The following is a 27,154-nucleotide window of genomic DNA, read 5'->3' as shown; positions in this document are numbered from 1 at the left end:
AAGCTTTCTTCAGCTATAGATAACAGAAGGATAAGGCTTATAACATCCTCTGCACAAACTGAAAATATAGACATAGGCCTGATTCTCTACCACACTGTACCATGTCTAATCGTTAACACCTGTGTAAAGAGGGTGTTACATGCTACTAAATTAGAATGATCTCGCTTCATTGGTGCTAATATGTTATTCTATTTGCACAAGTGTAACAAGACAATGAATCTGACTCAGAGCTTTAAGTCTTTATGGTTAAACATAGTGCATATACAATCCACCCTCTGAGCACCCCATTCAGCCTGTCCCTGTTTCAGCCTCAAAACACGGCCTGTCCCAGCTGCTAGTTTGTATTCATCATCCATATGCCTGCTACCAGTAAGGCTAGAGAGAACAGGCATGTCTTGGGGTGTCATGCTAATGAGCCTAATTTGTTAGAAATTTCACAGCTGCTCACAGCAATCTGACTGCCTGGGCTGGGGTTTAAACCCTGGCCTGCAGGCAGCAGCTATGGTTTACTCATGCTATCAATATTTTATTAGGCAATAAAGTCATGGGAGAGTCAGTTCTTACAAACATATGGCAAATGGCCTTGAAAAGATTATTATTATTTCTCTAATGATGTATTTCTCTGTTAACAAGCCTATCCCTATCAGGGAAGAGGGCACCCTACTTCTAGAGGCTTAGCTCCCCAGTTTGAGCAGTGCTTGTATAGAAAACTCTGCAATTCTGGCTTCCTACTAGTAAAGTGGTATCAAAGGGCTGCTTTGCTGATGGCTGCTTCACAGCAAGGCAAGGTGTCTGCTCTACAGATAGCTGCCGCTTCATCCTGCTCTGTGCCTTTCCTTACAAAACAAGAGAGGACAGAAAGAGGAAGTGTGGGAGATGTTCCTGGGACTGTGGCAGGGGCATCCAAAAGGCTGAGGAGGAGGAGGTGAAGAAGCTGCCAAGAAAAGTCACATTTGAGGTAAGCTTGTTTAAATCTTAGAGGAGGGGTTGGATCCTGGAGGGGCTGAAGTCCTTGCAGGCTGACAGAGGTGGCAAGGGCCTAGGTGGCTGAATATCTGGGGGTGATGGCTGGAGTCTGTTCTGTATGTGGGGACACTGAAAAGCTAGGGCATTTCACAAGGTGTAGTCAAACTCTGTGGATGCTAAAGGGCTGATGCACCAGGAAGGATGGAAAGGAAGAGGGAGATGCCCAGAAGTCGAAAATTAAACTTAAATGGCAGAGATTTCCCCCAATGTGGTGACTTGAGAGACAGCTCAGCCTTGGGGTAGGCAGAGAATGGGGCAAGACCCTGAAGGGACAGGAAGAATGGGAGGAGATAGGTTCTTGAGAAGGTGGGGAGCAGGAAATGAGGAGGAAGGAGGGGAAGGCAGCTTTGGGGAGGTAAAAAGAGGAGACTGGGAGGGGTAGAAGACTTGTGGAAAGAAGAGAATGAGACCTGGACAGGGAAAGAACACTGCAGGATGTGGCAAGTGGGAAGGCCCATGAAGAGAAGGAATAGAAAGGGCGGTGGGAGGAAGACGAGAGAACGGGTGAGAAGGAAAGATGTGGTGAGGGAGGAAGAGTTGAAAAGAAGGGTTAACAGGAGGGAAATAAAGCCAAAGGAAAAGTGAGAGACTGCAGACTGGAAAGCAAGGCAGACTATCTTCATTTCTTACTGTCTTATAACATTTTAGGTGTCAAAACATTACAAAACCAGTCTGTTTGCTTCTGTATCTCAACTGACATTGGGAAATGTGATTCTGTAGGTTGCTTGGTGGATAAACAGATGTGGCTGTGAATTGAAAAAGGATAGAGATGGCATCCCTCTATGTGAGGAAGAAAATATTCTGCTTTGTTGTCTCTTCTATATCTCTGATTCTGTCTTGAATATGTTTGTTTCTATATGCATCTGAAGGGAGAAATATGTTGCAGGAGATAGGGGGTGGGACTAACATAATAATCACCATATTGGGGCAGGCCAATGGTCCATTTAGCTCAGTATGCTGTCTTCTGACAGTGCCCAGTACCAGATCCTTCAGAGGGAATGAACAAAATAGTGCAATTATCAAGTGATCTTTCCCCTCTCATCCAGTCTCAGCTTCTGGTAGTCTGAGGTTTAGGGCACTTAGAGCATAGGGTTGTATCCCTGACCATGTTGGCTAATAATCATTGATGGACCTATCCTCCATGAAGAAGGTCTGGTCTGGTTTGGTTGATTGTCTGATGTGTGTGTAACAGAACCTAATTTGTTGCACTAGCAACTTTATTCTAGTACTGAGTTTCACATGCCAGGTGGGTTTTATTTAGTTCACTATTTTGAATTTTTTAGCCAGATTATGGCAGGTTGTGCAGAAGGGAGGGGATGAGGGCACAAGGAGCCATCCTTCCCCCACTCCCTCCCCATGGCTAGCCACAATGGGCTTGTCTTTTCTTTAAAAAAAAAAAAAAAAAATTAGATTGTGTTATAACAGAATCTTGAAGAATTGTGGTAGCTAATGTTATGTTAAACACGAGTTTACAGTCAATGTAGACAGGACAAGTCATCCCTCCTTGATCATGGTTAGACCCCCATGGTTCCAGAAAGGTCTATCTTCAGCCAGCTGACATAATGTCAAACACAAAGATTCCTGTCTGAACTGACTGCAGATTTGTGTTTAGCACTGAATTAATTAACGTGACTCCTCAAGGTTATAACATGATCCAGTCTTCTAGTGTTGTTGAGCCCAATGGGGCTAGAGAGTGCAGATATTGTGTATGGCTCAGTACTGCCAGCCTCCCTAAGAGGGCAAGGATGGTGCAATGGTTGCAATCTTCAATGGCCAGCATACCTGATTGGGCTTGAGTGGGTATTTGCATGTTGTCCCTTGTCCCAGGGCAATGGAATCCTCACTTTATTCTGCACTCCCCAAAAGGAGTTAGTCAGAATTCTTCCTGACCACTCCTATTGCTGGGTGGCCTGCTGCTAACTGGTATAGTCTAGCTCTCCGTTTTGAAATGTTTTAAAACATTTAAAATATTTAGATGTGTAACAAATATACAAAAAATACCTCTTCTTGCTGACTTCAGGAAACGATTTGGAATTTCAAAACCTTCTTTGGCAGGAAGCCTATACCTTTCCTTTCTAATGCCTCTCCACGTCTTCTCACCGTTTCTCTACTTGAGCTGGCCTGGCTACCTGCCTGTTTGTTTGGCTCCATCTTTGTTTTTTATTTTAATAAATCCGTTGTTCGGTTTAACAGCAGCATTGCCAACAAAACAGAATATTGTAACTACATAATTATCTCTGACTGCTTTGGAAAACACATTTTTTTAGTTGCACCTCAGTGTTTGTTTTGCTGTAAATTTCTCAGCATTTCCTTTGCAGCAGGAAACCCATTATCCTGTTTCAAAGTTTACAGCTGGTGACATTTTTTGCTTCATTTTTTATTAATGAAATGTATCTTCTTATCCTCATTTCTGTTGTGATGAGACTGTATCTGATATTAAATGAATAAAACGGAAAGCAATGAAATTATGGGATAATAATTCCAACCATATATATGTTGCGCTGTAACATGTTCAGACTTATGATATTAGTCATACTACCTTCCCTCACACTAATAGAATAACATCACTTCATTTAAAAAAACAAACAAAAATGTAATAGTTGAAGCACACATTTCTGTCCAAAAGAATAATTCTCCTGTTAAGGCACTGGATAGGGATTCAGGAAATCTGGATTCTAATATCTGCTCTGTCACAGACTTCCTCTCTGATCTTGGGCAAGCTACTTAGTTTCTTTGCTTCCCTTGCTCTTCTGTAAAATAGGCTAATACTTCAACATATTATAGCACTGGAGAGGTCATAGGCAGGACTATAAAGAAGACTGATAAAATATAGATAAATGCGTTCTGCACCCATATGTTGTAAATTAAGGGTTTCTTTTGTAAATGTTGGCTTAACAGTTATGGTGGCTGAAATCCTCTATCCACAGAACAAGTACAGTGTACAGGTACAGTGGTAGTGCAAGCTTCACTTCAGCTAGTTTTTTTCAGGTTACCATGGGGTACCTCAGATTCTGTGAAATGTGTCATGTCATGACTGAGATCCATTTGTAAGCAACCGACGTAGCAGATGCATTCCATTTGCCTAGTTTCCCTCTTAAAAATTAATTTAAAAAGAAATCATTTCATCAAACAGAGCATCCTGATCAATTGTTACGTTTGGGCATTTCATCTGCAGAAGTTCGACTGCCTTCTCAATCTCAGACCTTGCAGGCACGTTTTTCAAAAGCAGATAATGCAGGTATTTAAGGTCGTCTGTGTGTTTTCCCCATGCATGTATGTATTTAACTAATGCATCAAAAAAAGATAGAGAAACATTGAAGTACGACTTGTGTGTCAAGACCCCAGCCGCTTCTTGCTCCTTTAGTGGTATTCTCACTAAAACTGGCACAAAGTCTTCCTCCTACCTTGAAGACAACTTCTTTTCCAGATTAAGGATGTCAACAGATTCCACTGCACAGCAATCATCTCCCTCCAAAGCAATTTTATTGTGTCATGGAAAAGCGACAGATTAGCTTGAATGAAAGTGAGCCAGAGTTCAGTCGTAGGGTCTTCAAATATCTTCCGATGAACAACTGGACACTTTTTTTTTTCCTTCTGAGAGAAAGAAATGACTTAAGCGGCTAATATAATAGAAGTACTCTTTCTAAGGCAGGTAACGTTGAGAGGCTCCTAACATTGCTGTGCCCCAGGATGTTTTGGTATTCTTGCTCCACAAACTCTTCAGTCTTTCAACTCAAACAGTGAAATTGTGAAAATATCCAAAAAGTTTGGTAAGTATATATTCAACATCCACCAGAATTGTATCCAATGCAGTTCGGGCACAGTTGTGAAGGATATGAGCAGCACATCTGAGTTCTATCACCTCCCGTTGTGCACACTAAAGTCAGAGCAACCATACATTTTCTCTCCCTTGTCTGCGTAGCCTGCCTAAGTTTGTATTTGTATTATCGGCAGAGAAAGCAACAACCTTATTTTCCAGCTGAAACTCTTCTATAACAGCAAGTATCTCCTCTGCAATTAGTTCAGCTGTTTCACCTTCTGGTTGAACAAAATCAAGTAGCTTTGTCTCCACAGATGTGCTTCCATCATATACCTTGAAGTAACAAACTAAGATAGGCAACAATTTTATGTGTCACACAACTAAATTTGGGATTGTAGAATTTTCTATTTAAACTCGGGGTACAGTCCATTGATTTTAAACTGTGATTGTGATGAATGGTGTGATCAGCAAAAATTCCCTCTTGTGTAGCAAGATCATATTCACTGTGTATAGGCTCAACTTTATGAAAAAATGAAGTTACAGAACTTGAATTGGCCCAGGCAGCTAAGGCGGATTTGTGTTTAACTCATACCTTCGCATTCTTTTATCGATGATGTCCTGCCTCTGCTGGAAATAGTGAATACAGAACGGCGTATTGTACATAAGACACTTCTTTTGCAGTTGGTTGCAAAAAAGAAAATTCTTTTTGTAGTTGGTCGTTGAAGTAACACAGTTCTTGGACAGTGTAATAGCACTTCTGCGATCGTCGTTGACACTACAGGTGAAGTCAAACTGACCTTAGCATGTGACAGCCTTGTAGCCCTAGTTACAGCAATGGGTAGAGAGATAGACCAGGTACAATCGAGCAAGCTAACTATATATGCCATATTCATAGACCTATGATTTCAATACAAGTAAAATCTGACGTGTAGTGCAGAGGTTACATTTTATTGTCATTTATTTATTACAATTTCACCACATTTTGAAACTACTGTTTGGTGACAGCCAACGGGGGATATTGCCGGCGACAAGTTATTGCTGGGGTCAGTTCCTAAATAAGGGACTGGTCCCACAAATCCAGGACATCTGGTCAGCCTAGGCAAGACATGGTGCTGCAGGGGGCAGGCTATGTGGCAGTGATGGATGCTGCCAGGTGGGCTGTAAGGAGGAGAGGTGGTGGGGAGAACAGGACCGGGTGGGGTGAGGTGGGGAACACAGTGAGGCTGTGGGGAGGGACGTGGGGGCTATGGCGGCAGGTGGGGGAGAGCTGGGGGCCATTGCGATGCTGTGGGGAGCTGTGCAGGGGGGAATAGAGTGATGCTGCGGGCAGGGGGTGCTGGATGGGGTGTAATAGGGTATAGTGATGCTGCGGGCAGGGGGTGCTGGATGGGGTGTCAAGGGGTACAGTGATGCTGCGGGCAGGGGGTGCTGGATGAGGTGTAATGGGGTACAGTGATGCTGTAGGCAAGGGGGTGCTGGATGGGGTGTAATGGGGTACAGTGACGCTGCGGGCAGGGGGTGCTGGACGAGGTGTAATGGGGTACAGTGACGCTGCGGGCAGGGGGTGCTGGATGGGGTGTAATGGGGTACAGTGATGCTGTAGGCAAGGGGGTGCTGGATGGGGTGTAATGGGGTACAGTGACGCTGCGGGCAGGGGGTGCTGGACGAGGTGTAATGGGGTACAGTGACGCTGCGGGCAGGGGGTGCAATGGGGTACAGTGACGCTGTATGCAAGGGGGTGCACGGGCTGCTGTCAGGCAGGAGAATGGGGGTGTACGGGGCTGCTGGGGGGAAGGGGAGCCGTGTCCCCCCAACCTGAGCAGGGCACCACCGTCCTTCTTTCACCTCATCGCGCCCTGAGGGGGTGCCCCCCCGTCCCCGGCCCTCTCGTCCCGCCCCGCCCCCCGTGCGCAGCGGGGCCGCCGGGCAGGCAGCGGAGCGGCGTAGCCCGCCCCGTCACGTGAGGGGCGCACAGAGGGTGCAGGATGGTGGCGGCTGCGGCGGCGCCCGGCGGCGGCGGGTAGAAAATGGCGGATTTCGAGGAGCTGAGGGTGAGGAGAACGAGTGCCGGCTTCCCCGCGCCCACAGCCCGGGCTGGACTGGTATGGGGTCCGACCACCCCTCCCCCCGCGCTTCTCCCGCCCCACCGCGGGCATGGCGGGGGGCCCTCATCTGCCCGCCCCGTCCCCGCGCGGCCCTTCAGCCCCTTCGGGTCTTGACCCTGCTCCCCGTCCGCCTCCTTCGGGTCTTGGCCCGGTCCCCTTAAACCGCCCTCCCCGTCTGCTTCCCAATCCGTCGCCTCAGTGTGCGCGCCCTTCCCCCCCCCGTACCCCCTGCTGCTGCGGGCTCAGGGTCCTGCATGCCTGATCTCCAAGGGGGGCGGCGGGGGCACGCAGAGTGGAGGCACCCCGAGCCTGCTCCTCCACCCCACATCGGCAGCTTGCTGGGGTGGCCTGCACTGGCTCTGATCTCTCTCTTCGTTATTTACCAGTTAGGTGGGGGAGGAGAGAGAAAATCCACCTCCCCCCCACACACACACAAGTGAATGTGAATGTGGCTGTTTCTGTCTTTGACTAGGATAAACTAATATTATTATAAAATGGCCAGTTGCGGGGGGTTCCAGTAATTCTTACTGAAAATCAAAATGATTTAAGGCATCTTTTAAAGGTGACTTGAAGTTAGAGATGAAAGCAAGTCTCAAATTAAGATGTTTTATGCACATACAATATCTTTCATTAACAGATCTCAAGGAGCATATAGTTTTCACCTGCATCTTCTTTGTCTTCACACAAGGAAAATGCTTTCTATTGCCTTAAATTTTTAGGGGCACGGGAGAATGGATGACTTGCAGATCCTGGTTTTCATTTTCATGTTGTGGGTTTTTTTCCCCCCGACATCTTAAAATCATCCTTGTGATTACATACAGTTTATGCTAATATAGAAAATTTCTGCCTACTAAGTGAGATGATGTATTGCAATTAAAATCTGAAAGGAGACAATTCTGCAGTCATGTATGGCACCTTCTTTCTGTTTCACAAAACCCACAAACTGATTTTTAAAATCTGATTTTAAAAGTTAAATTTGCCATTCAAATACATTAGCAGACTTTTAATTTTGTGAATAATATACACACATGCAAGGATTGTAGAAGTTAGTATTTTTGTGGCAGAAGTATTCCATCTACCCTCTTTCATTTGATGTCTTTTTATACAGTTACACTGAACTCCTGTAAACACTTTCAACATCAAGCACACTTCTTCCTTTGAAATACCTGTTAAAATTCTAATATACAAAGAGCTAACTACGTCTGCCTTTTTTTAGTACAAACATCTTTATAACTTTTTTAAAACATCTGCAAACATCTTTTTTGGTATATGATGTTTTCCTTCACATTCTTATTTTTAGCGAGTAGGGCCCAAGTCTGCAAAGGCACCATACTTGGAATCCCACAGACTTCAATGGGAGTTCTGTATGTAGAGGGTGTGCAAAACTGAGCTCTCAAACTTTGTCTACCCGAGGGATTTCTGCCATCACCAATTAACATGAACATGTTGCCAGAGTTCTGCCTATGTTAGGGCTCCCACCAGTGCTAACATTGGTTCAACTGAATTGGTCATGGCACTGGTGGGAAAAGCTTTTTCACACAAAATTGCGAATCTAGACAGGATCTGAGGGAGGAAGGAGCAGAGTTTGGTCTTCTTGAATACAGGCTTTCTTTCTGAATTGATTTAGTAAGTCTTTTTTTAAGGCAACATAGGTGTGTCTTTGTGTTGTTGAATTTTTTTTTTTGGTTTGGTGTTCCAGCCCCCTCTGCCTATGTCATACTATGATGGTCTTGTCCCTCTACAAACTCTACACCGGGAAACTTCAGTCTCTTGTTTTAGCTAACTTGCAGTTTGCAATAGAAATGAGGATATGGCAAAATGGCATTGTCTCAAAGGATGTCAGTATAAGATACAAGGTTCCCATAAAGCTCATTCCATCTAGCCCCTAATTACATTGAGTAAAATGGAAATCTACATCTGAAATATCCAGTGTGGAGGTGGGCACCCTGAAGTTCTTTGCTAGACAGTATAGCATTTAAAATTTAAATTTAAATAGACAGCTTAAATTTTAGTATTGTCTGGAAGGGACTCTCCCTTCTCCATACTTCTACAGGTGGAGAGAATTTACTGAAGTTTCTTTCTGCAACCTGTTTGATTGCTGGTCATGCAACTTTATCTTCCTCTTTATTTTCTGTCTCCTTGTAACTCACCAAATAGCAGGAAGTAAGGTGTGTGGGTGGGGGTGGAGGGGTGAGGGTGTCTTGAAGCATGTTACTGCTGTGCAGGAGCGTGGCTAAAGTAGCTTTAACTGTAAGTCTTTTGAGGCAGGGATTTGATTTATATGGTGTGCTGATAAACATAAGAACGGCCATACTGGGTCAGACCAATGGTCCATTTAGCCCAGTATCTTGTCTTCTGACTGGCCAATGCCAGTTGTGTATGCATTAATGTAGATTGTCCCTTACTGTGCCTGTTAGAGGGTTATATGATCCAAGAAAGCTTTATACTACGAGTGTGCTGAATTACCTGATTGAGTAGAGAACAGGGGCAGGATAACATTCATGGTAAATTATAGGAACCTCCAACTTCCATGATAAGGGTAGGATTTGATGAGGAAAACCACACTTTCCCTTATCCTGGTACCCAGTTAAATTCTTACTTCAGTTATTGGTTTAGATAAGATATATTGCTAGAAAAAAAGAACAATCTATCTTAATGATTTATGATCCCTGTTATCATAGCATCTGAGTGCCTCACAATCTTCAATGCAGATATTTTCAGAACATTTCTTCAGAGGGAAATGCTGTTATCCCCATTTTACAGCTAGGGCAGTGAGGCACAGAGGGACTCAGGCACATATTTAAAAAAGTATTTCAGCATTGCAAGGCCTAAGTATCATTGACTTCAGTGAGATTTAGGCTCCTAAGTCATTTAGGCCTCGTAATGTCGAACGAGTAATACCTAAATGCCTTTAAAAATCTGGGTCTTAGTCACTTTCCCAAGGTCCCACAGAAGTTTGTAGTGGAGCAGGGAACTGGATCTCTCGAGTTCCAGGCTATTGTCCTAACTACTGGGCTACCCTTTTTGTAGGAATTGTAGGATAATGACTGTTGGCCCATTTCTTTTTCTTACCTGTAAATTGGAGTGTCAGGCTCTGAACTAGTGGATCTATATCACAATCTTGATGCCTGTTTAGCACAGGGAATGTAGTTGTTTGTGATCCCTTTTTGTGATCCTCTTAATGTTGTTGCTGGAGAGAGTGCAATGCAGTGCATGTCTAGCCAATAAGGCCTTTTAAACTGTGATTTATCAATGGGAAAAAAGACTGAGCATGAAGCTTGCCCATTTGGATTAGTGGATCTGAATTTTAGAAATTCAATTCACAGATATGAAGCTCTTCCAGTGCTTGCTCATGTCCATTCCTTTGTAGGTGTGTGTACACCTTCATGCACAGTTACCGGAATTTTTTTCCCCTTTAGCAGTACTCGTAGGGCTGGCTTTGGCACCCCCTAGAACCACGCGCACATGACACAGTATATGAGGTGCTGCCAGCCCTATGCCCCCTCAGTTCCTTCTTTCCGCCTGTGACGGTTGCTGGAACTGCTTCGGCTTGCATTGCAAATGCTCAATCCCCTTTGGTCTCCCTTAATTGTTTGTTGTTTGTCTTAATTAGGTAGATTAGACCTTAAGTGTTGTTAATGGTAGTAGTCAGTCACTTAGGATAGTCCCGGCTGGGACTTTGCTGGGAGCAGGGCATGCCGCAGTCACTGGGTTTCAAATTGTGTGCCTCTTGTGGGAAGGCCTTTCCCCTGAGTGAACCCCATGATAGCTGCCTAAAGTGCCTCATCATAATGACAAATGCAAAATTTGTAAGGCTTTCAGACCTCGGACCCAAAAAGACAGAGAGATCCACTTGAAAGCCTTACTAATGGAAGCAGCACTCAGACCGGCCTTTGAACCGACCAGTTCCGCTTCGGTACCGAGCGTGGCATCAGTGCAGAGTACGCCGTTGGCACCGGCCCTGCCTTGGCACTGGACTTCTTCCTCTTTGTTGAGGAAGAAGCAGCGAAAGCAGCGCACAGAGCAGAGATGCTTCCCTGCACCATCCAAGAAAGCAGGGTCAAACTTGGGGCTGCACCGAAGCCAGACAGTAGAGACTTGCTCACCACCGCCGGAGCATATGACTCCAAACAGAGAGCCACCTCAGACTCCTGGGAGTGGGAGGGTGACTCTCCACCTGCTGGTGCCATCGACACCAGAGGCGTTTCAGGTGGCATGGACCTTGTTAGCCTTGCCCACACTGCCCCAGCCTCCGCCCAGAGAGAAGGGGCTGGTGTCGCAGGGGGAGCCTGCACTGGGAACCCCTGGTTGGTTCAGGCGACCTCCGGAGCGGGGAGGAAGATCTCCAACAACCCGGTCACCCCGGGTGGAGGGGTCGACATGGCACTGCTCCCCCAGAAGTTGCTCCAGGTCACGGTTGCGGGAGCACCCCACATGGGTGAGGCACGGAGTGAGGTCGCCCTCCCGGCACCGGTTACGATCCCTGGATCCAGGAGGCAGCACCTGTCTGGGTCGCCTGCAGGAGGCTGCTCCCCAGAGGGAAGTTGGCACTGCTCCTGCTCCCCAGCACGAGGAGTTCGCCCGCACCAGTGCGGCACAGAACTCGGTTGCCGAAGGCTGACTCAGCACTGAGAGAGAATCAGCGCTGTAAGTCATCGGTGCCCAGGTGCCGCTCAGGGCGCTCCAGTTCGCAGTCAGAGCATGGTTCCCCCTGTCGGCACTGGTCGCAGCACAGGCACTGGGTCTCGTCGTCGTCATGATCGTTGCCGCCAAGAGGCCGTTCTCCGGAGCACCCACAGATCGGGTCATCGCTTCTCCACCACTTGGCACCGTACAGTGGGAGCCTCCAAGGTAGCCCCATCGTTATCATCTGACAATGAGTCAGTGTCCTCTTCAGAGGACGGCCACCGGGTGAGTCATCACCACCAACAAAAGATGCCAGAGCACTCTTTGGCTCAGGCAGCTCTGGGATGGCCTCTAGGGCAGTGGCCACCCCAATGGCCATATTGGGGACCCTGGAGGTTTCCGGTCGGGCCAGGTCCGCAGTCGCTCAGGTCATCTGGGGTGCAGTCTGCACCGGAGAAGGGCCATTGTTTGGCCTTGGATGATGATTTCGGACTCCCACGAAGGGACCTCTGTTGGGGCCCCTCCTCAGCGGGAAGGGATGCCACCACTCACCGCACTCTTCCAGTCCTCCCCCTCCTCCCCAGACAAGGCGGTCACCCAGGGACACTTGGCACCCCTGGATGATTTCAGGGTGCATCAAGAGCTTCTCAAGAGGGTGGCCTTCAACTTGGGGTTGGAGGCAGAGGAGCTGAAGGAGGCATCAGACAGTCTCTCTTTAATGTCCTGGCAGCTGCTGCCCCAACCCAGTTTGCCCTCCCCATGAATAAGGGGGTATTGAAGATATTAAAGGCCCTGTGGCAGACCCCTTTATCAGTGGCTCCAACCTCTAAGGGGGCTGAGAAAAAATATTATTTCCCAGTCAAAGGATTTGACTACCTTTTCACACACCCCCTCCTGGTACACTGGTGGTAGATGGGGCCAACCAGCAGAATAGGCAGGGACAGCCCGGTTCCACACCAAAAAACAAAGATAACAAGAAATTGGACCTGTTCAGGAGAAAGGTTTATTCGACTGCAAGCCTGCAGTTTCGCATTGCTAATCAGCAGGCTCTCTGGGCAAGTACAACTTCAATCTCTGGGACTCGCTAAAGCGCTTTGGGGACGCTTTGCCTTAGGACCAGGCGCTGGACTTTTGTACCTCCTTCAGGACCACCCCTTCAATGGGTCGGCCTTTTTTAGGGGGGGCCAGACAGCTGCGAAGTAGCATGGTCTGAAAGACTCGAGGGCCAGGCTCCACTCCTTGGGTCTTTATATGCCCCAGACTTCTAGACGCCAGTTCCATCCTCAGGGCCAGCAACAGCAGAGGTACCAGTCACAGCAGTTTTCCCTACAGATAGAGGGACAGAAATAGGGGGTCTAGGAGACATCAACCAACGCCAGGTTCCTCCTCAGCCCCCCAGCAAGGGTCATTTTAGGCGATCCGGTAATCAAAGGAGGTCATTTTGAAGGTGCGCCTGAGGGTGGCATTCCAGCCTGTTCCCTGGATCACTCTTGGCTCTTCTTGAACCACCTAGCTCCCTTCCTTTCTGAATGAGCCAAGGTCACTTCAGATTGCTGGGTCCTTGGCATAGTTTCGGCAGGCTATGCCCTCCAGTTTGCTTCTACCCCTCCCAACAACCCTCCTTCCCCGTCCCTCTTCAGGAACCCCTCTCACGAGCAATTCCTCATGCAAAAGGTAGAGACCCTTCTCAGCCTGGGGGCCGTAGAACGGCTTCCACCAACCTGAGGGGAAAGGGGTTTTACTCGAGTTACTTCCTCATCCCCAAAACGAAAGGGGGTCTAAGACCTATACTAGACCTGTGTTGTGTCAACCAAAATCTCAAGAGGCTGAAATTTCACATGGTTTCCCTTGCCTCCATGATCCGCTCCCTGGATCCAGGAGACTGGTATGCCACTCTTGACCTAAAGGACGCTTACTTCCACATTTCTATCTTCCCCAGCCACAGGTGTTTCCTCCGTTTTGTGATAGCTGACTGCCGCTACCAGTTTGCAGCGTTGCCCTTTGGCCTTTCCTCGGCCCTGAGGGTGTTTACAAAACGTATGGCGGTGGTGGTAGCCACCTGAGGTGCAAAGAGGTCCAAATTTTCCCCTACCTGGATGACTGGCTGATCAGGGACAGGTCCAGAGCTCAAGTCCAGAGCAGTATAGATCTGACATGTGCCACCTGCTGCTGGCTGGGCCTACTAATAAACGAGAAGTCCACATAAACCCCAGTGCAGCGGATAGAGTTCATCGAGGCCGTCCTGGACACATCCCAAGCCAGAGCTTTCCTACCCCAGCCACGCTTTGAGGCAATGTCTGCTATCATTGCTCGCCTGCACTTCTGCCCGATGACAACAGCCAGGCACTGTCTGTAGTTGTTGTTAGGCCGCACGGCGGCCTGCACTTACGTGGTGAGGCTGGCTCGCCTAAGACTCACGCCACTTCAGTCATGGCTGGCCTCGGTTTATGCCCCAAGCAGAAATTCCCTGGACTGGGTGATCACAGATCCCCACCCCCTCAAATCATGGCCACATTAGACTGGTGGTAGAGCCCCCGGGCAGTGCTGAGGGATGTGCCGTTCAAAGAGCTAGTTCCCTCGGTCACCCTGGTATTAGATGCCTTGGACTTAGGGTGAGGGGCCCATATCAGCGCCCACCTCAGCACACAAGGGGTGTGGTGAAGGGAGGAGAGGTGCATGCACATGAATGTGAGAGAGTTATGGGCTATTCGACTAGCATGTGAAGTGTTCCTCCACTTTATTGTGGGCAAGGTGGTGTAGGTACTGACCCAACAGTATAGCAGCTATGTATTCCATCAAGAAGCAGGGAGAGCCCATTCCTCAGCCCTCTGCAAGGAAGTCATTTTTCTGTGGGACCTGATTTTCACATAATAGCTTCTCACCTCCTGGGAGTGAGGAACGATGAGGTGGACCGCCTTAGCAGGTCGTTCTTACCCCGCCATCACTGGTCGCTGCATTCAGGTGTGGTCTCTCTGATTTTTCGAATGGTGGGACTCCCCCAGATGGATCTGTTCATATCAGCATGGAACAAGAAATGTCCACAGTTCTGCTCCTTCCGCGGTCTGGAAGCCAAGTCGCTCTCCGACGCTTTCCTTCTGCAGTGGTCGGGGAGCTGCATGTACGCATTTCTGCCCATTCCTCTCCTTCACAAAAGTCCTGCTGAAAATCAAGAGGGACAAGACAGCTGTTATGTTAATTGCATCAGTCTGGCCGCACCAGCACTGGTTCAGCATGCTGCTGGACTTAATGATCGCCCCCGTCGCAGCTGGGCCTTCCAAGATGGCACAATCTCTTGTCCCAGGATCACGGTTGCTTGCTACACCCGGACCTGGACTCCCTACACGTCACAGCATGGAGGCTCCGTGGCTGAGCAAAGACGAGTGAGCATGTTCGGCGCAAGTCCAGGAAATCCTGTTGGGTAGCAGGAAACCTTCCACGCGGTCGTGTATTGGGCTAAATGGAAGCAATTTACCTGTTGGGCAGAGTCCCAGGGAATTTTGCCTGGGTTGTCGCTGATACAGGCGATCCCGAGTACTTGTTGCAACTAAAACTCCAGGGGCTAGCCGTGGCCTCCCTGAACGTCTAACTAGTGGCTATATCAGCGTTCCACCAGCCTTTGGGGGGGTGATCAGTTTTTTCCCACCCTATGACAACTAGGTTTCTGAAAGGGGAGAGAAGTTCTATTCGCAGGTCCGTGACCTGGTGCCTCCCTGGGATCTCAGCCTAGTCCTCTAGTGACTCACGGGTGTCCCCGTTCAAGCCCATAGTTACGTGCCCTTTACTGCTGCTGTCATGGAAGATGGCCTTCCTGGTGGCCATTACCTCGGCAAGGAGAGTTTCCGAGATTAGGGCGCTGACCTCAGAGCCTCCTTATACTGTGTTCTATAAAGACAAACTTCAGTTATGGCGGCATCCGGCCTTCCTGCCTAAGGTAGTTTCCCAGTTTTATTATAACCAAGACCTTTTTCTCCCTGTGTTTTTTCCCAAACCACATGGTTCGGAGGAGGAGAGGAGGTGGCACATGCTAGATGTTAGATGGGTGTTCGCATTCTACATTGAGCGCACGAGACCGTTCTGGAGATCTACACAACTCTTCATCGCAGTGGCTGATCGGATGAAAGGCTTACCTGTTTCTGCCCAGCACATCTCATCATGGTTAATTTCCTGCATCAAGTTCTGCTATAAGCAGATGAAGGTGCTGCTTCCGGGGATAATTACAGCCCACTCAACCAGAGCTCAGGCTTCGTCTACAGCCTTCCTAGCGAGAGTGCCTGTGCAAGACATCTGCAGGGCTGCCACCTGGTCTTCTGTTCACACCTTCATGTCCTGCAGGCGCGGGTCAACATGGGCTTCGGCACAGCGGTGCTGCAGGCAGCTCATCCGTAACTCCAGCCCACCTCCAAGGTATTGCTTGTGAGTCCCCTACAATGGAATGGACATGAGCAAGCACTTGAAGAAGAAAAGACGGTTGCTTACCTTGTAACTGTTGTTTTTCGAGATGTGTTGCTCATGTCCATTCCACGACCCACTCCCTGTCCCTGCTGCCGGAGTTGGCAGCAAGAAGGAACTGAGGGGGCGTATGGCTGGCAGCACCTCGTATACCGCAGCATGTGCGCAGGGCTCCAGGGGGCACTGAAGCTGGCCCTACGAGTACTGCTAAAGGGAAAAAAGTTCCGGTAACCATGCACAAAGGCGCGCACACATCTACAGTGGTATGGACATGAGCAACACATCTCGAAGAACAGTTACAAGGTAAGTAACCGTCTTTTTTCTTTTTGATAACCACTCCTGCATGCCCTACAGTCAAGGAGGAGGATGGCTTCCTCTCAAACTACTTTTATGGATTAATCTCCAGAAATGTCCTCTCTAATCTATTGTATTGTCTGTGGCAGAGTTGCTTGCTGTACTCATGGTGAGCAAGCTGTTCACCTCAGTATGCTGTCTCTACCTGTCTTCTGAGGGGACATTAGGCCATCTTAGAAAGCTCAAATTTTATTAGTAAGATCACTGGCAGTTTAGAAGCAACAGATCAGAGTTCAGGCTTCAAGCTTGATCCTGGGATTTTTAGGGCATCAGAGTATGGGAATGCTGGAGCACATGCTCAGCTTTTTGGGGTGAAAGGAACCTTTGTGTTGTGTCTTTAAAGATACAGCTTATGCTGCTGGTGGTTGTGATATTAACATGCTGTGTGGGGAACCATGACTGCTGGGATAGGAAGCCTTTAGTTGTGGTTAAAGAAAACCAGGAGACTTTGTAGGAGCAGCCCTCATATTCCCAAGGGGTTGTTTTGTTTTTTGAAGGGTGTCATGGATTGGTGCATTAAGGTACTCTGTTTAGTTTGTAAAATTGAATGCTTTGTACCTATATTTTATACAGATACACCAGAGACTATTGTCGTAAAGTATAAACTTTAGCTGTTTCTTGTAGAAATGGTTGTTATAGTTCCTGTGCAAAATAATGCTGTGAATATAGTTCCAAGCAACTACAACTTCCTTGGGAAAAGTTGTCACCAAAAATGTCCAGAGTAAGCCTTACCTCTCATAACCTTAACATTCTGGAAAGAGAATAAATTCTGATCAAGATGGTTCAATTGTATAATATAATGGTGTTTCTTTTAAAAGTAGTTTAGCAGTCTGCGGAACCTTAAGGTTTAGGTTGATAGAAGCACAAAATTGTGAGTACCACTTATTTCATATTTTTTAGAGGCACGATTTCTAGGTTTGCTGCTCATGAAAATTCTTAAGAACATTGGGGCCAATCCTGCAGCCTTTACTCTTTTGAATAGGCCTATGAATGTCAAAAAGATTACTTGTGTACATAGAAGTTTACAAGATCAGGCCCTTGCTCCAGTAGCCTGTATCTAGTCTATCAGTTTTTGAGATAACATGTAAGACTTTCATCTGTGTGACAATAGAAAAGTTTTAGGTGGATAAGAATATACATGTTCATTCCTTTTATGTTCGGAAACAAATTAGGTGTGACATTGGGAACCTGTCTCATGGTCATTTGAAAGGAAAGAAGAATGTGCCAGCAGAAAGAAATTCAAGTGGATCCACATTTCTGTACCTAAAAAGAAGTTTGAATCCACATCAGGTTTCGTTAGGTCTTGTAAACAATGGAAAGTAAGTAGTCTCTCATTTTTAATAAATACATCTGCTTTCTGACTGGGTAATACTTGCGGACACACGTGCAGTCAGTGAACAGACCAGGAGATAAGTAACGTCCTAGTCAAAAGACACAGTGGTTGAGAGGCGTGAGTGCAAGTTTGGGAGTCTCAAACTCCTGTGTGTTAAATTTCAGTCCACAACAGAATCCTTGTGTAGCATGGACAAGATACTTATATTTTCTGTGTCCACACCTTGTAAAATGGGAAGAATGGTTGCCTGCTTAACTAGGGTATTGTGAGGATTAGTTAGTATTTTTACAATGTTTACAATATGTAAAGCACTATATATGTCCTTAGTATTAAGAACTAGAGTAAGAAAAAATAGTAATGGGATGGGCAGGTATACAAAACGTTTTGTATATCTACAGTAAATTATACTGTTGCCATACTGTGTAACATTAGTTGTTCGTCAAGTATAAAATTGTGTTTTAGGTTGCAGGTTTTGGTACCTTAGATATTTAAAAAGAAAAAAAAGATGAATTGCAATATTGGATCTTAAAACTCTAGAGTAATTCACACAAGCAATATTTAAAGAATGCTATGGGGGAGAGGAGCAAGACTATCCATTTCATAGGGTAAAAAAGCTTTGAGTTGCTCCTTAAGAACTGAGTGGTGAGCATGTAGAGCCAAGTTTTCAGAGATTGGTGTGTAACATGAGCATGCAGTTGTGGTTTACAATGCCATGTCTTGGGTTGCACGTAGCTTTGAAAACCTAGTGCTTAATTTATACATTTCCTCTTAGCTATAAATTGCATTGTTCTTCTTGCTGTCTCTGTTATAAGGGCCAGATCGTTAGCTGGTGTAAATCAGAATAGCTCCATTTATTTCAGTTCACATACTTATTTTCCAGTTAATCATGCTAATGTAGTTTTTGTTGCGTGAGTGTAGAGTAGAAAACTGGAATCAGTAAGCCTGGTTCTGTTAATCAGTCGACCACAGTATTGCTGAGCCACCTTAACCAAATCCCTAGGTTTAAACTCTCATTGACTGTGACACACTTACATACCAACTTTCATCCAAAGACTATCAGCAGCACTATTAACACTCTGCAGACTAAAATAAGAGTTGGTAAAAAAAATGAATGCAAAGGTTCAAGTACCTCTTGGTTGAATTTTTTTTTCAAAGTGGAGTAGTGGATTTAGATATGTGCCTCATATTAATTTCAGTGGAAAATACCTAAATTCCTAGATTGCTTTGAAAGCTCAATCCCTGTTCACTTGCTAAATTTAAGGTTTGAATTGGAACAACCATGTTTCTGCTTATGAATAGTAACTATTTCTTAGGAAAAGGTAAGAACTACTTTGATTTCCCACTTTTTTTAAACGGGTAAAACTTTCATGTCCACTTTATTTGGGACCTTAAAAATCTTGTTTTGCAAAAACACACTTGAAGTGTAAAAGCACAGAAACACACTTGAAGTGACCAGACTATTTTTTCTCTTTAAAACTTAAACATGGTCCAACAGATCTTCCTTCAAACTTTCTCTACTCCCTTCTCCTCCCCCCCCACCCCCCACCCCCCCCGGGAAAAAAAAAAAAGCTGATTGGATGAAGCTTTGACAAAGCATGAAGTCACAGCTTGGAAGAGATTGGATATTTTATGTTTGAAGCTTACATCCTTGATTGAAAAGGGGTCGTCCTGGTTATATGTAAGAAACTAGAAATTATGAAAGCATCATTAATACCCTGCCTCAGATCATTAGTGTGAAAACTTGGTAACTAGGCTATAGTTTTGCAATGTTTAAAGAACAACCAAAAAATGAAAACAAATTTTTTGGAATGTACGTTAGGTATAACTTGTATGTGGAAAGATTTACTGGAAATTACCGCAGCTTTTAAGGCATGATCTCTCAAATATATGCACAAGAGTGGATATTTACGCCCTTGCAGGCTCCTTTAGATTTTAATGGGAATCCACAGAAACATAAGGTCGGTTCTGGTGGATCTGTTTGCAGGACCTGGAAGTAAATTATTAAGTAGGAACTTGACCTTGCATTCCTGATAAGTTCAGCAGTCATTTTGGATGTAAGGGAATGCAGAATCCAGCTCTGGGTGGAATGCTCTGTTAATGACAGTGTTTACTCGCAGTAAAATCAATGTTAGCAATATTTTTCTCCAAAAGCACCTAAGATTTTTGCATCAGTGCAGTACTTGTTTTTCTTACAAGATGTAACATGAGGTGCATTGACTCTCTATTTAACTTGTGGGTGGCACCTTAAAGACTAACGGATTTCTGCAGGCATAAGCTTTCGTGGGCTGCAACCCACTTCATCAGATGCATGAAATAGAAATCACAGATAGGAGATGTGTATATATACGCATCCAAGAGTAAGAAACAACAATGGGGAGGGCAAGTGCTAACAAAGTAAATTCAGTTAGGGTAGATGAGGCCTATTCACAACTGTTGATTAGAAGGTGAGAATGTGTGCACAGTGACAATTACTTCTTGTAATGAGAACCATTCCAAGTCCAGATTCAGACCCAGTCTGATTGTGTCAAGTTTGCATATGAATTCCAGCTCTACAGTTTCTCGCTAACATCTGTTTTTGTAGTTTTTTTGTAGAAGTATGGCAACTTTCAAGACAGCTACAGAGTGTCCTGGGAGATTGAAGTGCTCTCCTACTGGTTTATGGATGTTACCATTTTTTATGTCTGATTTGTGTCCATTTATTCTTTTGCGTAGTGACAGTCTGGTTTGGCCAGTGTACATGGCAGAGGGGCATTGCTGGCACATGCTGGCATATATTACATTAGTAGATGTGCAGGTGAATGAGCCCCTTATGGTTTGGCTGATGTGGTTAGGACCTGTGATGGTGTCACTAGAGTCGATGTGTGGGCAGAGCTGGCAACGGGGTTTGTTGCAGGGGTAGGTTCCTGGATTTGTCATCTTGTAGGGTGTATGGTTGCTGGTGAATATTTGCTTCAGGTTGGGGAGCTGTCCGTAAGCAAGGATAGGTCTGCCTCCCACAGCTTGAGCGAGTGAGGAATCATCTGCTAGGATAGCTTTGTAGATCCTTAATGATGTGTTGGAGAGATTTTAACTGGGGACTGTAGGTGATGGCCAGTGGTGTTCTGTTGTTTTCTTTGTTGGGTCTGTCCTGTAGTAGGTGACTTCTGGGTACCCATCTGGCTCTGTCAATTTGTTTCTTCACCTCCCCAGGTGCAACTCAATAAACTGAAATGCAACTCATAGGAAAATGCTAGTCTTTAGAATTTCCACATTAAACATTAGCTGTTTCTAGGCATGCTTGACTGCAAATTTCACCTTTGATTAATTTTCAGGAATGCGCACAAGCAGCAGTAAGGGAGATGGAAAGCGTACTGCAAGGCATAGCCTGTTCTTTAACCTTTCTAGAAAGGTTTAGGTTTTCTTGGCTTAAATTCTGTCAGCAAAATGTTTTGTTCCCTACACCTAAAATGAGAATTTGACAATGCTGTTATATTTTTCTTTCTTTATGCACACTTTGGAGATTTTCTGCTTTAACTGAATGGAGTGAGAATCTGTGGTGACACTTGGATTTTTTGGCAGTCAACTTGAGAATTCTGAGTGTGAGCTCATTTTAGCAGATGTATTATAATGTATGGTGTGAGAATAGTTATATATCCACAGTACATTTATTTGAAATATAGCAGTTCAAAGATCATGTCAATACCTGCACTATGGCTAGTAACTGCTGACAGCCAATTTGATGATAGTGATTCTAATACCAAGTTGTTGTTGAGAAATAACTGCATAAAGAAGGACGTGAATGGACATGCAGAGCTGGGTACTACATAACCATTGGTTGGGGTGGGAAGGGAGTGGGATTACAAATCAGTAACTGTATTACATTGCTGCGCTGGAGGAGACAAACTCTATTTAGACTAAAATCATATTTTCCATACCTACCTAGCCCACAACTATATGATGGGCTTATCTGCACTAATTCCAAAATAAGATATAGAACTATCTTGAAACGTATTGTCAACAGTTTCCAATACTTCATTTACTTTAAAAAATTCAAAACCATTTATGAATTCGTACTAAACAAATAATAAATGTTTTATAGAATCATAGGTCTCAGCTGTTTCAAACTCCTGTTAGGTCATCTCCCTGCGAGTTAGGATTGTTACTTATAGTACATTTAAAGCTACCCTGGACAGTAGACTAGAATATGTGCCAGGTCACTCCTCCTACTTCCCTTGAAGACTTCCATATTCCATACGTTACTGTGTTTCACTCTCCTGAAACTTCTCCAGCTATTCACCCCAATTATTCTTCTAGTGCTTGCTCATGTCCATTCTGATTTGGGGGGGGGGGGGAGTGTGCCACATGCACCGGTGCTGGAAGTTTTTTCCCTAGTGGTATCTGTAGAGGCCAACTCTAGCACCCTCTACAGCGGCGTGCATATGCACCCGTATATATGGCCTCGCCGACCCCCCTTCCTCTCCGTTCCTTCTTACCACCCGTGACGGTGCTGGAACAATTCTCTTGCTCTTGCAAGTCTCCATGTTCCTAGCGGTTCTTTCACTGTTTTTCTAGCTCTTGCTAGTGTATATAATTTTAAAAAGTTTTAAAAGTTTTTGGTTAGTTAGTTATCTAAGTTCATAGTTAGTAAGTTCCCAGGGTTGGGGCATGCCCCGGTCCCCAGGGTTTAAACTTGCGCTTCGTGCAAGAAGCCTATACCACTGAGCGACCCACATCAAAGTTGCTTAAAGTTCTTGGGAGACGCTCACGTCTCCGAGAAGTGTACAATTTGTAAGAGCTTTCACCCAAGAAGGACCGGGACATTAGGCTTAAGGCCCTTCTGATGGAGGCGGTGTGCAGACCAGTGTAAGAGCCACGATCTGACTCGGGAACGAGTACCACGACGTTGATAAAGAGCGCTCCGCCGGTGTCGGAGTCGACTCTGCACCGTTTGACATCCTCAGTGCTGAATAAGCACCAAAGGAAAGCGCACTCAGGGAAGGAGCATTTGCCAGCAGCGAAACAGACTAAGAAAAGTTCGGGAAAGCCAGAGTCTGGAAGCCTGGAAGCCTTCCACCAATGCGTCCTACCTAGCAAAATGGAAGCACTTTGCCTGTTGGGCGGCCCGCCAGAATGTTTTGCCGACAAAGTCTCCTATACTGGTGATCCTGGACTATTTGCTTCATCTGAAGCAGGAAGGCTTAGCCCTTTCGTCTGTGAAGGTTCATCTGGCAGCAATACTGGCTTTTCATCCACTGATTCAGGACAGATGTTTTTCTCTCCACGAGATGGTAGTTAGATTCCTGAAAGACTTAGAAAGGCTCTTTCCTCCGATTAAAGAGCCATTTCCTCAGTGGGACCTAAACCTTGTCCTGTCCCAACTTACTGCTCCACCCTTTGAACCGCTGGCCTCTTGCTCACTCAAGCACTTGTCCTGGAAGGTGGCTTTTTTAGTAGCAATCACCTCTGCATGCAGGGTGTCAGAGCTTAAGTCCCTGACTTCGGAGCCTCCTTATACAGTGTTTGTTTTTCATGGACAAGGTTCAACTTCACCCTCATCCTGCGTTCTTGCCGAAGGTTGTCTCTCACTTTCATGTCAATCAGGATATCTTCCTGCCGGTATTCTGCCCAAAGCTTCACAGTTCTAATGAGGAGAGGCGCCTTCACTCTTTCAATGTGAGGTGGGCTCTTGCCTTCTACGTTGATAGAACCAGGCCATTTCGCTGCTCCATGCAACTCTTTGTGGCAATTGCTGGCAGGATGAAGGGTAAACCAGTCTCCTCCAAACGAATGTCGTCCTGGATTATAGCCTGCATTTGGGCCTGTTATGAGCAAACTGGAGTTGCACCTCCGATATCTCTGTCTGCTCACTCCACAAGGGTCCAAGCATCTTCTATGGATTTCTTGGCCCATGTGCCTATCCAAGATATATGCAGAGCTGCTACATGGTTGGTCATACATACCTTCGCGTCCCACTGTGCCATTATGCAGCAAGCTCGGGATGACTCACGATTCGACAGCAGTACTGCAATCCACACAACCATGAACTCCTGCCCACCTCCAAGGGCACAGCTGGTGAATCACCTAAATCAGAATGGATATGAGCAAGCACCTGAAGAAAGAATGGTTACATACCTCATGACTGTTGTTCATCAAGATGTGTTGCTCATGTCCATTCCACAACCCACCCTCCATCCCCTCTGTCGGAGTTCCAGTAAGAAAGAACTGAGAGGGAGGGGTGCCGGCAGCGCCATCTATACAGACACATACATGCACTGCTGCAGAGGTTGCTAGAGCTGGCCCCTATGGATACCACCAGGGGAAAAACTTCCAGCACACTTCTGGTGCGTGCGCACACATCTAAATCAGAATGGATATGAGCAACACATCTCGAAGAACAACAATTACGAGGTAAGTAACTGTTTTTTCTTCACTTCAGTAACTTTTGATTCTATAACTTGTAGCAGTATCCTCATGCACCACTCTACATAATTCCTCTCCATCTTTACACTATTCAAATAACTTAGCCAGTTATCATAATACCTTTAAATGGCATCTCTTAGCTACGTTTTAATGGAAATTCCTACTAAAAAGAAGTATCAAGACTGTCCAAGACTTTATCGCACACTTATGAGAACTTCCTTTCCAATCACAATTACCTTCAACTGCCAATAGTCTAGGGAAAAACACACATCCCACTTCAAACGTTTAGATTGTAGATATTCAAGATTAGTAATTAAAGGATAAAACTGAGGTTGGATATTGATGATGATGGGGAAGAAATAAGACAGGGTCTGGTTTTCCTTCATTTCTTCCCCTCAACTCCAGCTGAAGTCAATGGGAAGTGTGGGTACACAAAACCTTTGAAAATGAGACCCTATGTAGTCATAAAAAGATAGAGGGGCATGGTTTACAGAGCACTTGTCTGGGAACCAGGGATAAACTAGTTTTAACACCAGCTCAGCAACTTATCTCCCTGTTTTGTTGAGTTAGTCTCTTGAACACTCGACTTGCAATTTTTTTTTACTGGCTAGATTTCAAGTAGCTTCATGTACTAACCTGCAACTGATTTTTTTTTTTCCCCCTTACCAGTTTTGTGGCTTTGCATACTTATTTCGCAGTCCTGTTTCCCTCTCTCTGTAAAAATTCTCTTCTCTGTTACTGTAGACTAGACCCATACAAATAGGGAAACTGACCGACTAGCAGAATAAATAGGAGAAATAGTAAGAGTCTAACAGAGGACTCTCAACTTCACCAAGTAAACAAGTGGAAGAAAGATTTCAGTTTTTTACGTGTTACTTGTGATAATAGTAGGGGGAAAACTCAGGTAGGTGTGAAGTTTTAAGTTGACAGCATTCTTTTAATTTTCTAGAGCAGTGTTTCCCAACCTGTGTGCTAGCACACTGGTGTGCTGTCAGGCCTGAACGGATGTGCCATGGAATTTCTTGGAAAAGTACATGTGAGAACAAGGGGGGGGAGGGGAGAGCCACCTTCAAATTAGTTGCTCTGCCCCTAGAGGAGGAGGGGGAAATGAGGCAGATGGCCAGTCAGAGAGCAATCTCCCTCTTTCCCCGTTTCGCCCCCACGCCTCCATGTGAGCAACAGGTTGGCTCCTTTGCCCCTCCCTTTTCCTCTTGTAGCCACCGGCAGGGGAAGAGCCCTTGGAGCTTGAGGTGTCATGGCAGAGAAAAGGTTGGGAACCGCTGTTCTAGAACATGAAATCAGACAATTTTGAAAGTTAATGAGTTAATTATAAACTGCCTTGTTAATTATAAATTGTTTAGAACCTAGATATACTATGCTGGGTACCTTTAAAGTAATCAAATTATTTTTAGATGAGCACTAATCCTTTTTTTAAAAAAAAATTTACTTTGCAAAAATCAGTGAAGTTGTATTCATATGGAATTCTGCAGAATTAGTAAACTGACTGTCTAGATCATGGTTTCCCGAGCTCTGGAAAGCTGAGCCCCTCTTCAGGAGAATGAAACCAACTGCACCTCCTTTTGGTCCTGCCACGTGTTTAAGGCTTATCCAAAATGAGTGGCCATTCAAAGTAAATTGAGTAGATCTTCAGAATGTTACTGCCTCTTTTTTTTTTTTTTTAACGTGCTTCAATAAACTGTGAAACAGTGACATTTGAAGTACTATCTTTGTTGTCTGAATTAGTGTCTGTTGAAATGAATTGTGCATTTTGCACTTCAGAGCTGATATTTCAGGCTACCTGCAAACTCAGGCAGACATCACTGCATGGCTTATCCTTGAAAAATGTGACCTGCATGTTTTTTTCCACAACTAACAATCTGCAGACTTTATATTTAAAAAAAAAAAGAGAGAGAGAGAGAGAGAAGAAACTGACTCCGGAGAACAATTGAAGACTATTGCCTCATCTGCCAACTAGTCCTTGGTGCCTACCTGAGGACGTGCATCCCAATCTTTAGGAAGCATTGGTCTAGTTGAATAGGCAAGGTGATACTCAAATTTTGGAGATGCCTGAGGAGCAAAACTGTTCTTAGAGAGAGGCACTACTGTTTTTAAAAGACTACATATTAAAACTGAGCTATAAAAGTCTATGTACTTTCAGAAATAAATCTTACATGCTATACATATTGGGAGTACTGTGCTAATCTTAACTTTATTCTCCTTTTAGAATATGGTATCAAGTTTTCGAGTTTCTGAACTACAAGTGTTGTTGGGCTTTGCTGGACGTAATAAAAGTGGGCGCAAACATGACCTCCTGATGAGGGCACTGCACTTACTGAAGAGTGGCTGTAGCCCATCAGTTCAGATTAAAATCCGAGAGCTCTATAGGCGTCGGTACCCAAGGACAATTGAAAGTCTGTCTGACTTGTCACCTATAAAACCTTCAGTTTTCAACTTGGATAGTAGCTCCTCTCCTGTGGAACCTGACTTGGCTGTTGCTGGAATCCATCCACTACCTTCTACTTCCGTCACCCCTCAGTCCCCTTCATCGCCTGTTAGTTCTGTGCTGCTTCAAGACACTAAGCCTCACTTTGAGATGCAGCAACCATCACCTCCAATTCCACCTGTCCATCCTGATGTTCAGCTAAAAAGCCTCCCATTTTACGATGTGCTTGATGTTCTTATTAAGCCTACAAGTTTAGGTAAGTGTTTAAATTAAGCAACCTGTAGAACTTATTAAGACTGACTTAAGCGACCCCATTTTGATCATTACATCTGATCAGTAAATCCAGATCCATAAAATCGTGAGCTTCCCGAATAAGACACTTGTATAGAGGTCAACATTTCTACTTTGTAAAGTGCTGCTTGGCATTTTATAAATTGCTCTAATAGCTATTCCCAGAAGCAATAATGGATCTTTGCCTGTAGCCAAGTGACATTCAAAAACGTGGTTCTTTTCTGCATTTGTGATCTTTGCAACAAAATGTATCTATGATCAATATAAGCAGGGAGCAAAGCTTTTGGGACCAGTAGGAAATGGATTTTTGGAAAATAATTTTTAATCCATGTGGGTGATCACAAATCTCACTGTGATATCACTAGAAG

General features: G+C 45.3%; 1 protein-coding gene across 10 annotated transcripts in view; it reads left to right on the top strand.

Moving 5' to 3' along the window:
* Window positions 1–826: 826 nt before the first annotated feature.
* The window catches only part of PIAS2 (protein inhibitor of activated STAT 2), a 52,564-nt gene continuing 26,236 nt past the window's right edge, over window positions 827–27,154 (top strand). For 3 of the 10 annotated variants that reach the window (XR_010919191.1, XR_010919190.1, XM_067545372.1), the window contains exon 1: window positions 26,277–26,751. Coding sequence is in view for 8 of the 10 variants with exons in the window: in XM_067545372.1 (XP_067401473.1) it covers window positions 26,280–26,751 (472 nt within the window). In the remaining 2 variants the exon portion in view is untranslated. Of the gene's footprint in view, window positions 959–6,769; window positions 6,889–16,310; window positions 17,640–26,276; window positions 26,752–27,154 lie in introns of those variants that run through there. The other 7 variants (XM_067545375.1, XM_067545373.1, XM_067545378.1 and 4 more) reach the window with 6 other exon arrangements.

This window comes from Emydura macquarii, unplaced genomic scaffold (genome assembly GCF_026122565.2).
Source record: "Emydura macquarii macquarii isolate MOO-44397 ecotype Brisbane River unplaced genomic scaffold, CSIRO-AGI_Emac_v2 contig_1045, whole genome shotgun sequence".
In the NCBI taxonomy this organism is placed as follows: Eukaryota; Metazoa; Chordata; order Testudines; family Chelidae; genus Emydura; species Emydura macquarii.
The sequence above is the reverse complement of the archived record's forward strand: the minus strand, read 5'-3'. Positions and strand labels throughout refer to the sequence as shown.